We start from the raw sequence: 13,937 nt of genomic DNA, 5'->3' as shown, positions 1-13,937 counted from the left end.
TTTCGGTAAAGTCACGTAGAATGAGAATAAAATAATAAATTGATAAAATAAAATAACACAATAATATTCTCACGACGTTTCGGCCACAACACAAGCGGCCTTCATCAGGTGAAGGGAGCGAGACTGTCTGGTAGGACAGCGCTGGAGTGAGAGAGCCACGTTCAGATCACGGCTTTTAAGCTGTGTGAGAGGAACAAAGAGCCTTAGAGTCGCGGCATCTCTTCAGAAAGGTGAGAGACTCGATTAGTTGAGCCTTCTTATCCCGAAGTCTGTTGAATGATCTTAAGGATGTGTGGAATCCCTCCCCGTAGAGGCGGTTAAATTTCGATTTAAAGCTTTCGTGACTGCAATGATTCATCTTCTTTGGTTCTTTCGGTAAAGTCACGTAGAATGAGAATAAAATAATAAATTGATAAAATAAAATAACACAATAATATTCTCACGACGTTTCGGCCACAACACAAGCGGCCTTCATCAGGTGAAGGGAGCGAGACTGTCTGGTAGGACAGCGCTGGAGTGAGAGAGCCACGTTCAGATCACGGCTTTTAAGCTGTGTGAGAGGAACAAAGAGCCTTAGAGTCGCGGCATCTCTTCAGAAAGGTGAGAGACTCGATTAGTTGAGCCTTCTTATCCCGAAGTCTGTTGAATGATCTTAAGGATGTGTGGAATCCCTCCCCGTAGAGGCGGTTAAATTTCGATTTAAAGCTTTCGTGACTGCAATGATTCATCTTCTTTGGTTCTTTCGGTAAAGTCACGTAGAATGAGAATAAAATAATAAATTGATAAAATAAAATAACACAATAATATTCTCACGACGTTTCGGCCACAACACAAGCGGCCTTCATCAGGTGAAGGGAGCGAGACTGTCTGGTAGGACAGCGCTGGAGTGAGAGAGCCACGTTCAGATCATGGCTTTTAAGCTGTGTGAGAGGAACAAAGAGCCTTAGAGTCGCGGCATCTCTTCAGAAAGGTGAGAGACTCGATTAGTTGAGCCTTCTTATCCCGAAGTCTGTTGAATGATCTTAAGGATGTGTGGAATCCCTCCCCGTAGAGGCGGTTAAATTTCGATTTAAAGCTTTCGTGACTGCAATGATTCATCTTCTTTGGTTCTTTCGGTAAAGTCACGTAGAATGAGAATAAAATAATAAATTGATAAAATAAAATAACACAATAATATTCTCACGACGTTTCGGCCACAACACAAGCGGCCTTCATCAGGTGAAGGGAGCGAGACTGTCTGGTAGGACAGCGCTGGAGTGAGAGAGCCACGTTCAGATCATGGCTTTTAAGCTGTGTGAGAGGAACAAAGAGCCTTAGAGTCGCGGCATCTCTTCAGAAAGGTGAGAGACTCGATTAGTTGAGCCTTCTTATCCCGAAGTCTGTTGAATGATCTTAAGGATGTGTGGAATCCCTCCCCGTAGAGGCGGTTAAATTTCGATTTAAAGCTTTCGTGACTGCAATGATTCATCTTCTTTGGTTCTTTCGGTAAAGTCACGTAGAATGAGAATAAAATAATAAATTGATAAAATAAAATAACACAATAATATTCTCACGACGTTTCGGCCACAACACAAGCGGCCTTCATCAGGTGAAGGGAGCGAGACTGTCTGGTAGGACAGCGCTGGAGTGAGAGAGCCACGTTCAGATCATGGCTTTTAAGCTGTGTGAGAGGAACAAAGAGCCTTAGAGTCGCGGCATCTCTTCAGAAAGGTGAGAGACTCGATTAGTTGAGCCTTCTTATCCCGAAGTCTGTTGAATGATCTTAAGGATGTGTGGAATCCTTCCCCGTAGAGGCGGTTAAATTTCGATTTAAAGCTTTCGTGACTGCAATGATTCATCTTCTTTGGTTCTTTCGGTAAAGTCACGTAGAATGAGAATAAAATAATAAATTGATAAAATAAAATAACACAATAATATTCTCACGACGTTTCGGCCACAACACAAGCGGCCTTCATCAGGTGAAGGGAGCGAGACTGTCTGGTAGGACAGCGCTGGAGTGAGAGAGCCACGTTCAGATCATGGCTTTTAAGCTGTGTGAGAGGAACAAAGAGCCTTAGAGTCGCGGCATCTCTTCAGAAAGGTGAGAGACTCGATTAGTTGAGCCTTCTTATCCCGAAGTCTGTTGAATGATCTTAAGGATGTGTGGAATCCCTCCCCGTAGAGGCGGTTAAATTTCGATTTAAAGCTTTCGTGACTGCAATGATTCATCTTCTTTGGTTCTTTCGGTAAAGTCACGTAGAATGAGAATAAAATAATAAATTGATAAAATAAAATAACACAATAATATTCTCACGACGTTTCGGCCACAACACAAGCGGCCTTCATCAGGTGAAGGGAGCGAGACTGTCTGGTAGGACAGCGCTGGAGTGAGAGAGCCACGTTCAGATCACGGCTTTTAAGCTGTGTGAGAGGAACAAAGAGCCTTAGAGTCGCGGCATCTCTTCAGAAAGGTGAGAGACTCGATTAGTTGAGCCTTCTTATCCCGAAGTCTGTTGAATGATCTTAAGGATGTGTGGAATCCCTCCCCGTAGAGGCGGTTAAATTTCGATTTAAAGCTTTCGTGACTGCAATGATTCATCTTCTTTGGTTCTTTCGGTAAAGTCACGTAGAATGAGAATAAAATAATAAATTGATAAAATAAAATAACACAATAATATTCTCACGACGTTTCGGCCACAACACAAGCGGCCTTCATCAGGTGAAGGGAGCGAGACTGTCTGGTAGGACAGCGCTGGAGTGAGAGAGCCACGTTCAGATCACGGCTTTTAAGCTGTGTGAGAGGAACAAAGAGCCTTAGAGTCGTGGCATCTCTTCAGAAAGGTGAATCATTGCAGTCACGAAAGCTTTAAATCGAAATTTAACCGCCTCTACGGGGAGGGATTCCACACATCCTTAAGATCATTCAACAGACTTCGGGATAAGAAGGCTCAACTAATCGAGTCTCTCACCTTTCTGAAGAGATGCCGCGACTCTAAGGCTCTTTGTTCCTCTCACACAGCTTAAAAGCCGTGATCTGAACGTGGCTCTCTCACTCCAGCGCTGTCCTACCAGACAGTCTCGCTCCCTTCACCTGATGAAGGCCGCTTGTGTTGTGGCCGAAACGTCGTGAGAATATTATTGTGTTATTTTATTTTATCAATTTATTATTTTATTCTCATTCTACGTGACTTTACCGAAAGAACCAAAGAAGATGAATCATTGCAGTCACGAAAGCTTTAAATCGAAATTTAACCGCCTCTACGGGGAGGGATTCCACACATCCTTAAGATCATTCAACAGACTTCGGGATAAGAAGGCTCAACTAATCGAGTCTCTCACCTTTCTGAAGAGATGCCGCGACTCTAAGGCTCTTTGTTCCTCTCACACAGCTTAAAAGCCGTGATCTGAACGTGGCTCTCTCACTCCAGCGCTGTCCTACCAGACAGTCTCGCTCCCTTCACCTGATGAAGGCCGCTTGTGTTGTGGCCGAAACGTCGTGAGAATATTATTGTGTTATTTTATTTTATCAATTTATTATTTTATTCTCATTCTACGTGACTTTACCGAAAGAACCAAAGAAGATGAATCATTGCAGTCACGAAAGCTTTAAATCGAAATTTAACCGCCTCTACGGGGAGGGATTCCACACATCCTTAAGATCATTCAACAGACTTCGGGATAAGAAGGCTCAACTAATCGAGTCTCTCACCTTTCTGAAGAGATGCCGCGACTCTAAGGCTCTTTGTTCCTCTCACACAGCTTAAAAGCCGTGATCTGAACGTGGCTCTCACTCCAGCGCTGTCCTACCAGACAGTCTCGCTCCCTTCACCTGATGAAGGCCGCTTGTGTTGTGGCCGAAACGTCGTGAGAATATTATTGTGTTATTTTATTTGATCAATTTATTATTTTATTCTCATTCTACGTGACTTTACCGAAAGAACCAAAGAAGATGAATCATTGCAGTCACGAAAGCTTTAAATCGAAATTTAACCACCTCTACGGGGAGGGATTCCACACATCCTTAAGATCATTCAACAGACTTCGGGATAAGAAGGCTCAACGAATCGAGTCTCTCACCTTTCTGAAGAGATGCCGCGACTCTAAGGCTCTTTGTTCCTCTCACACAGCTTAAAAGCCGTGATCTGAACGTGGCTCTCTCACTCCAGCGCTGTCCTACCAGACAGTCTCGCTCCCTTCACCTGATGAAGGCCGCTTGTGTTGTGGCCAAAACGTCGTGAGAATATTATTGTGTTATTTTATTTTATCAATTTATTATTTTATTCTCATTCTACGTGACTTTACCGAAAGAACCAAAGAAGATGAATCATTGCAGTCACGAAAGCTTTAAATCGAAATTTAACTGCCTCTACGGGGAGGGATTCCACACATCCTTAAGATCATTCAACAGACTTCGGGATAAGAAGGCTCAACTAATCGAGTCTCTCACCTTTCTGAAGAGATGCCGCGACTCTAAGGCTCTTTGTTCCTCTCACACAGCTTAAAAGCCGTGATCTGAACGTGGCTCTCTCACTCCAGCGCTGTCCTACCAGACAGTCTCGCTCCCTTCACCTGATGAAGGCCGCTTGTGTTGTGGCCGAAACGTCGTGAGAATATTATTGTGTTATTTTATTTTATCAATTTATTATTTTATTCTCATTCTACGTGACTTTACCGAAAGAACCAAAGAAGATGAATCATTGCAGTCACGAAAGCTTTAAATCGAAATTTAACCGCCTCTACGGGGAGGGATTCCACACATCCTTAAGATCATTCAACAGACTTCGGGATAAGAAGGCTCAACTAATCGAGTCTCTCACCTTTCTGAAGAGATGCCGCGACTCTAAGGCTCTTTGTTCCTCTCACACAGCTTAAAAGCCGTGATCTGAACGTGGCTCTCTCACTCCAGCGCTGTCCTACCAGACAGTCTCGCTCCCTTCACCTGATGAAGGCCGCTTGTGTTGTGGCCGAAACGTCGTGAGAATATTATTGTGTTATTTTATTTTATCAATTTATTATTTTATTCTCATTCTACGTGACTTTACCGAAAGAACCAAAGAAGATGAATCATTGCAGTCACGAAAGCTTTAAATCGAAATTTAACCGCCTCTACGGGGAGGGATTCCACACATCCTTAAGATCATTCAACAGACTTCGGGATAAGAAGGCTCAACTAATCGAGTCTCTCACCTTTCTGAAGAGATGCTGCGACTCTAAGGCTCTTTGTTCCTCTCACACAGCTTAAAAGCCGTGATCTGAACGTGGCTCTCTCACTCCAGCGCTGTCCTACCAGACAGTCTCGCTCCCTTCACCTGATGAAGGCCGCTTGTGTTGTGGCCGAAACGTCGTGAGAATATTATTGTGTTATTTTATTTTATCAATTTATTATTTTATTCTCATTCTACGTGACTTTACCGAAAGAACCAAAGAAGATGAATCATTGCAGTCACGAAAGCTTTAAATCGAAATTTAACCGCCTCTACGGGGAGGGATTCCACACATCCTTAAGATCATTCAACAGACTTCGGGATAAGAAGGCTCAACTAATCGAGTCTCTCACCTTTCTGAAGAGATGCCGCGACTCTAAGGCTCTTTGTTCCTCTCACACAGCTTAAAAGCCGTGATCTGAACGTGGCTCTCTCACTCCAGCGCTGTCCTACCAGACAGTCTCGCTCCCTTCACCTGATGAAGGCCGCTTGTGTTGTGGCCGAAACGTCGTGAGAATATTATTGTGTTATTTTATTTTATCAATTTATTATTTTATTCTCATTCTACGTGACTTTACCGAAAGAACCAAAGAAGATGAATCATTGCAGTCACGAAAGCTTTAAATGGAAATTTAACCGCCTCTACGGGGAGGGATTCCACACATCCTTAAGATCATTCAACAGACTTCGGGATAAGAAGGCTCAACTAATCGAGTCTCTCACCTTTCTGAAGAGATGCCGCGACTCTAAGGCTCTTTGTTCCTCTCACACAGCTTAAAAGCCGTGATCTGAACGTGGCTCTCTCACTCCAGCGCTGTCCTACCAGACAGTCTCGCTCCCTTCACCTGATGAAGGCCGCTTGTGTTGTGGCCGAAACGTCGTGAGAATATTATTGTGTTATTTTATTTTATCAATTTATTATTTTATTCTCGGTCTGTTCAAAATGTTTAGCGTACTTCCCGACATGCAACAAACTTGAAATTTGCCATGTGGGTACTTTTCAGACTGTACACCATGGAAAAATTATAAAAATACACTTTTTTTGGGGGGGGGGGGGGATCTCATGTACTTTTTTGCACGGTAAGTGAGCTGTGACGTCAAATCTGTCATGTGACCCGCGCATGTGGAAGCGTAACTCGTTGTAGTGTAGTGGTTAGCGCGCTGCGCTACGAACCCGGCGATCCGAGTTCGATTTCCTCTCACGCCCACCGGTCCTGGACGTCCCCTAGGTCGACTCAACCTCAAACGAGTAACTGGTGTGGTGTGTGAACATCGCCACTGGGGAGACAAAGGCGGACGGGCGTGGTGAATCCAAGTCCCGGGTGAAGCCGGGTAGTAAAGCTAGTATCCCATATGTGTAAGCCTTTGTAAGTGGAACGGATCGTAAGACGGAAAACAATAATGCACCGTATTTAAATGCCGACACGGTCTGTAATATAATGTGTTACGGTTCAACAAAAACGGAAACATTTTCAAACTCATAATAAAGCAATATTGTACATTTTCATCTAACACGATAATAAAAAATACTGTATATTATAATAAAATATAAAATAAAGTCACATAAGTGTGGAAAAGTACTAGGTTCACTTACTTTGATGTTAGCTTGTTTTTCGGAAGGGGGCCAATGAGTCACCACAATTGTACACACACACCGGGCATGCGCGCATGCACACACACAAAGACACCCACACCCCAACGACAACAATCCATGTATAGCTTTCACAGGATGTATTGGGAAAGTACTCTCAGCGAGCAGCGCCCAAGATGGCCGCCACTGTGGCACACGAGGGGGTGGGTAGCCAGCGTCACTGCCCACTGCTTGTCTCCCCGGTGGCAATGTTTAGTCCCCACACCAAGTACTGGTGTTGGCTGATAGCAAGAATCGAACTCGGGTCGCTGCGTTTGTAGCACACTCACCGCTACACTACCGCTACACTACCGCTCCACACACCAATACTAATACCCGCTATTCACCACTAAGTGACGGTGATATCACCACGGCGCCTGTGCCAGGCGAAGTACACTTTGAGACCACGTGAAATATTGAAGGCTCGCTGATAGGTCTCGAGACAGACCCAGGTGCCATGGGTTGGCTGATTGAGATGACTTGTAAATGCACCAGCTGTACCCCCCACACTTTCACACACAATTTTCGCACAAATGCAATGTCCGTACAGACGCAAACACTCCCACCACGAGGCCGGCTCATTGCATCTGGCGGAGGATCGCTCCTCTGAACAAAATAGTTCTGCGGATCAGTTTGTAACTGCGAGTTTGCTCTCTAAGTCAAAGTTCTTTTTTTAAATGTAATCGAAGCTGGTATGTAAGTACGGGCGTTCGCAAGTCGAGGGCTGCCTGTGTTGTCCATATGTAGAGAGACATGAACCCTCATTAGACCTTTTTGTGTCTCATGCTGTGTGTGTAGAGAGACATGGACCCTCATTAGACTCTGTGTGTGTCCTGTGCTGTGAGTGCAGGAGGAGCTCCGTCTCCCAGGAGACTCAGGATGACCCAGCCCCCGTCTCCCATGGTCTGAACCTCGCAAAAGTCATCTCAGTGGGCGGCGTCCAAACCAAACTTCTGCCTTTTCTCGGTACATCCCTCTGCCACGACGATCTTCCTTAGACTCCATTACAAACTCCAGATTGCCGACAAATCCTACCTATTTGGAGGGCGTTCTTTATTTTAACCAGGCTTGAGTCCATTAATGCAGTGTGACCCCTTCGCAAGGAAGACCTGCGTACATTCAGGTCATGGAACAGGTACCGATGTGCTGGGTGAAAGATTGTCAACAACACGAAGGGTCTCACTCATCAAGAGCTGCAAACAACAATAGCAACGTGATAGTGCGCTTCTTGAGAGAAAAAGGGCGACTTTGTAAGCTATGGACGAAGCACGTTCCAGTCCTGGCACGCTCATTTAGATGCTGACCATCACGCGTGGTTGCAGGGGGTTCACGGTTGGTTGACGAAAGTGGCTGCTAGGTTAGAATTAAGATGAACGTAAGCCAAATGATAAGTAACTTTTTGTACTTAGGGCGCTCACTGCGGGCAAATTGGGATTGAACGTTAACATAAAACGAAGTGCAGGATGGAGACTGCAACTGTTTCATCATCGCGATGGCAGCCTTCACAACTCGGACTTGAAAAGAACAACGGAATGTAAATAATTTACTGGGTCTCAGAGTTTCAGTCTAAGATCTTCATTTACAGCCCTTTGTCAAACTACCGCTGGATGAAGGCCTCCAATAGTGTGTCGAATATGGAGGTTGCTTAACCATACTTCACCACGGTGGCCACTGTGTGTCTGTGTTTTTGCGAATTGGTAGGACAAGGACCAGTTCTGATGTCGCTCGGCCCCGTTGTTAGCCACAGCCGGTAATCAAACTGAGGTCGTTCGGTTCACAGCAACACGAGTGAACGACAACAACTGCTGCTGCACCCACTGCTCCAGCACGAGATCACTCTCACTCACAAGAGGTTCAGAGAGCCGGACTAAGGCAGCTTTTGGATTCTCAGAGTGCAATCACAACAAACGATGCAATCGCGGTCAAAATACTTCCCTGACTAAACACTGACGCACTCTCGCTACTTCACATACTCACTCACCCACTGACTCACCCACTCACAATCTTACTGCCCCACCTCACTCTCTCACACTTATTACCTCACTCATTCACCTACCCACTCACTCATCTACCCACTCACCACACTGCAGGTCACCTCAATCTTCTTTCTGCATCTTCCCTCGCTCCACTGCACTTGGTAGACCCCCCTCCTCGTCTCTGCTCCCAAGCTCCTACACGAACCTCGCCCAAGTCAACAAATTGTATTGTACTGCTTGTTGCTGCACGCTCGACGTTTTGCGTCCAGAAACTGCGATTTTAAATGGAAATGATGCCCAAAGCTCAGAGAGCCACACTGCAGCATAGCTGTGAGGAGTTAAGCACTGTAGAGCTATGACATCAAGAGTACACGTGACTAGACCGAGTGTACTCATACACACAGATGGTAATATACACGCTCCAGTACAAGCCCTGTTGTATACACCACAGTGGCTAAGTATATGTTAACTACTGTACCTTGCCTGGTATACAGAAGGTCGTGGGTTCGATCCCAATCGCGATGCCTGTATATGTGGATTTTTCTCCGGGACCTCCAGTTTTTTCCCCTCCACATTTAGAATTGTGCATTTAGGGTATTTGGCTGCTATGCATTTCCACGTGAAAATCCACTTCGATGAGAAAAGAGTACGTGTGGCCAGGTCGCTTCTGAAAAAGAGCTACATAGCGCAGTGGGCCTACCGCTACATTACCACTCCCCACACCCACTCACTTTTACTACCTCACTCACTCACCTACGCACACCCCCACTCACCCACTCACTCATCTATTTACCTAAATTGGCACTCACTCACTCGCCTACCAACTAGTTTATATGTTTCGGAGTTAGTGTACACACTGGGGGAGCGGTGGGGCAGCGGCTGACGTGCTGCACAACGTGGTGTCGATTCCTGGCTAAGCAGCGTTGAACTTGGCAAGTGCTGGGATGGGTGACCACCGTGCATAGCAGGTACTATAGGCTGTGGGGCTCTCTAACCTATATAACGTATTTTTACGTAACCAGGTGCAGGGTCCCACTGAGCTATGTAGCTCTTGTTCAGAAGCGAGCTGGCTGTCACAAATGATAGCTCCACCAAATGGCTGATATCATCGTCATCACGTGGACATTTATATCAGCAGCCAAATATACAGAGACCCATATAGATACTAGAGCCATATAGATATCAGACCCAATGTCACCATAGAGAACAATAAATATAACAAGGAACATATCGAGATACATAGAGACGCATAGAGATATCCAGACACACATAAATATACATATGGATACATCCACATACATAGAGACTCATAGAGATACCTGGAGACCCATAGAGATGCATAGGGACACAGAGATACAGAGAGACCCATATAGATACTAGATCCATAGTCACACATAGAGAACAATAAAGATACAAAAGGGACTTATAGAGATACATAGAGACCCATAGACTGAACTCATTTTATTTGAACAGATATGGCCCCACTGAGCTGTGTAGCTCTTTTTCAGAAGGGACCTGGCAATCACAAATAACAGCTCAACTAAGTGGCTGATATCGTCACTGTGTGGACATTTAAAGAAGCAGACAAAGACTCGATGCTGGTCGAGGGAAAAAGCAGAGGACTTGGCAGATCTTTGGGCAACAACATTTATTTAATTAAATTAAACAAACTTTTAACTGTTGTGATGGGGTGGACAGCAGAGGGCATCGCAGCGTTAACTATTGTTGTACTATACCGCTACGCTTCTACGTTCACGATCCCCACCAACTCTAAGGCGCACTGATGAGAGCGGTGAAGTATGGTAAAATAATCCCCCCGCAGGACGCACACGGTGCAGGGAGGCGCTCATCCAGCAGCGGAGTGACAAAATGTCTGTGTATGGATGTGAGTGTGCGAGGCTGCGGTGGCTATTGTACAGGCATCTTGTTTGTAGAGACACGGTGTGAAAGTGGCGTTAACATCGTGTTGCTGGCATCCCTGTTAACTACCACTGCACACACACCCATGGTCATATTAGTGTTATACTATTGTTATTATTTATAATTAATTATTGTGAAATTATTATTATTATTCACTAATTATTATTTACGAGTGATTATCAGTATGTGTACACAGATACTAGCGAATATTAGTATGTTTAAACTAATACAAACGAATATTAATGTGTACACAAACACTAACGAATATTAGTATATGTACACTAATACTAATGAATATTAGTATGTGTACTCTAATACTAACGAATACTAGTACTCTATGCATTTGTCATACGCGTGATGATCACTGTATTACGTATCAACGTACCACGTACTGCGGTATGACCACAGCAACACAACAGACAACAGAACACCTGCGTGTGTGTACACGCCACGTGCACTGCTCGTGCCGCTAATGTTGCCGTGACCGTTGTGCGATCGTCGTCGCTGTCCTCACCACAGATGGACGCTCACCGACTCTGGACACAAACTCAGCCTACGACCACCTCCAGATTTCCTCGAACCTCAGGGCGGTGATGTGGAGCGGTGTCCCCCAGGGTCGTCCCCATCACCCAAACCGCTTTGATGTCTGGAACCAAGCCCTGTGCTCTGAGAGCTTCTCGTCGGGTCAGCACTACTGGGAGGTGGACGTGGGGAGCGCCGGGCAGTGTCGGGTTGGAGTCGCGTACGGGACAATCCCACGGAGAGGGAGTGGTGATGAGTGCGGCCTGGGAGGGAGTGACGTGTCCTGGTGTCTACAGAAACTTGACAACAGCTTCTCAGTCCTGCATGGCGGTGTAGCGACCTCACTGTCGGTGTCGGAGCCTCTGCGGATAATCGGGGTTCACCTGGACTGGGACGCGGGGCTGCTGTCGTTTTACAGCGCTGACTCCATGGCGCCGTTGTATTCGTTTCACCAAACCTTCGCTCAGCCCCTACATCCTGGGCTGGCAGTGGGGTGTGATGATGGTGCCTCAGCGAGGATTATGGATATGAGTGGCACTCGCCACCCTCGTCACCGTCACGCGCAGTGGCACGCCCGTGACTGGCTGGTGGCTGTCGGTGTCTAGGGGTTGCGTGGCTCTCCATCACAACAGGGGGGCTGAGCGTAAACAATCCTCACAACATTCATAGGGGGGTGATAAAATAAGTACCGCTCTGTGTGTGGGTGTGAAGCCAACGTGGATGTATTCACCCTGCCAGAGGAGTGTGACTGTAGTGTAGGGGTGCGGTGATTAGCAATGGTGAACTGGGATGTGTTTATACACTGGTGGTGTCATGGGTTGTGGGAGAGATGCAACAATAATAATATTGATTTTTGAAAGTATAAATGTCCGCGTATGACAGTGGCATTGTGACGATTGTATCGTCCATTCTACAATAAAAATACCGAACAAACAACAACAATGTAGTTATGTACAGCGTCATTCGTGCTCACTGCATCCCGCAACGCTGTTCATTAATTAAACACGAGGACTAAATCCTATACAAATCCAATGCCAAGCAAATTAAATCTACAAATTAATAAACAAATAAAGAGATGGCGACAAACACAAAAGGCGCCAACAATGTCTGAGCTTTGATTGAAAGCTTTCGTGACTGCAGTAATTCATATTCTTAGCTCTTTCGGTAAAGTCACGTTGAAGGGAAACAATAAAATAATAATATATATATATAAAACAATAAAAATTTTCACGACGTTTCGACCATAACACAAACGGTCGTCATCAGGTGTCGGTCTGCAATAATTTAGTTATTTTTCAACGGTGGAATTATTTATTTATATCTACAAATATAGATACAAGCACAGAGACAATTTCAACCGAGAAGATGGATTCTGGCTTAGCAATCATTGGAAAGATTTGATTAACCATTTCAGGTCTTAATTGATGGTTCACGCTTACAGTGGCTTTCAGACAGCATACATAAATTTTTCGTCTCCCCCCTCCTCTTTTCAGAACATAGATGGACTAGTCCTAAATAAACTGCCAAATCGCTGTGCGTGGCGCTGACGTTTTTATATAAGTAAATAAATACACCGTTTAAAAATAAATGAATGCAAACCGACACACCTGATGACGACCGTTTGTGTTATGGTCGAAACGTCGTGAGAATTTTGATTGTTTTATATATATTTTATTATTTTATTGTTTCCCTTCAACGTGACTTTACCTAAAGAGCTAAGAATATGAAAAATGTCTGAGCTGTTCAAGTTGTATGCTGCTGCGTCATGGACGTGGTGACGTCACCACACACGCTCCCCCAACGCGGTGACGTCATCACGTCACCCCTCCCCCTCTCCCCCCACCCCCCCACGCGCTTCCACCACGTCCGCCCCTCACCACTGCACCATCTGTGAACACAAAAAGCTTCACAGCTCATCGGATTTCTGCTGCACTACAAACACAGATTATGACATTCTGGATTCCCGCCACTGGGGGAGTCCCGCGTTGGCGACAACAAAAACAAAACAGAGGCACTGAGGGGCAACCTGCAGCCTCGCTGTGACCCTGCACTGTAGAAGGGGCGGGGAGGTTGGTGGATCACAACCAACACAACCACCACCACAATCACCACCACAACCACCGTCCCATCCACCAAAACAACCACCACAACAACAATCACCGCCACAACAATCATCACCACCACTACAACCACCACCACAACAACCACCACCTGTGGGGGCTACCGTCCGCCGCCATCACTGAATTGTCGGAGCCGTTGCCCACCGACGCCCCCTTTTCCATTAATACCGCTACCCCCCCGGCTGCTCTGTCAGGTCCAGACTACCAACCCCTAATGCCTCGCCCTCCTGTACCTCTGCCTGGGATGTCGACCGCGTTTGCGTAGCCTAATTAGCGGCTCGTACGCTTTGCGCTCGCGATGCGCTACCCTGTGCAACGGCGGCGTGTCGCGGTGAGCGCGCTCGCAAAGTAAAACCCCGTCCTGCACGGGAATAAACAGGCGCGTCGCGCCTCCGTGGGATTCCCTCCCACCCACGCTCCACGCGCTTAAGCAAAAACAAACACGCCGCGATTACTTTGCTCCGATTTAACGGGCTGTTTACACAGCTGCGTATTCGCTATTAGACAATCGCGCGAGTGCGCGCCCGCCACCCCACCACCCCGTCACACAGGCGCGCGAGCGCAAAGCGCTACTGTAGGCTATTGC

The 13,937-nt window shown here is 46.0% G+C and overlaps 1 protein-coding gene across 1 annotated transcript in view; it reads left to right on the top strand.

Moving 5' to 3' along the window:
• The window catches only part of LOC116945306 (E3 ubiquitin-protein ligase TRIM17-like), a 36,974-nt gene extending 23,906 nt beyond the window's left edge, over positions 1-13,068 (top strand). The window contains exons 5-6 of the mRNA XM_076069066.1: positions 7,664-7,779; positions 11,229-13,068. Coding sequence (XP_075925181.1) covers positions 7,664-7,779; positions 11,229-11,836 — 724 coding nt within the window. The 3' untranslated portion in view covers positions 11,837-13,068. The remainder of the gene's footprint in view (positions 1-7,663; positions 7,780-11,228) is intronic.
• Positions 13,069-13,937: the final 869 nt, after the last annotated feature.

The sequence above is a fragment of the Petromyzon marinus genome, chromosome 23 (genome assembly GCF_048934315.1).
Source record: "Petromyzon marinus isolate PM22_M1 ecotype Great Lakes invasive population chromosome 23, UKy_Petmar_22M1.pri1.0, whole genome shotgun sequence".
NCBI classification, from domain to species: domain Eukaryota; kingdom Metazoa; phylum Chordata; class Hyperoartia; order Petromyzontiformes; family Petromyzontidae; genus Petromyzon; species Petromyzon marinus.
Note: the sequence above shows the minus strand (reverse complement) of the source record. Positions and strands in the feature narration are given on the sequence as shown.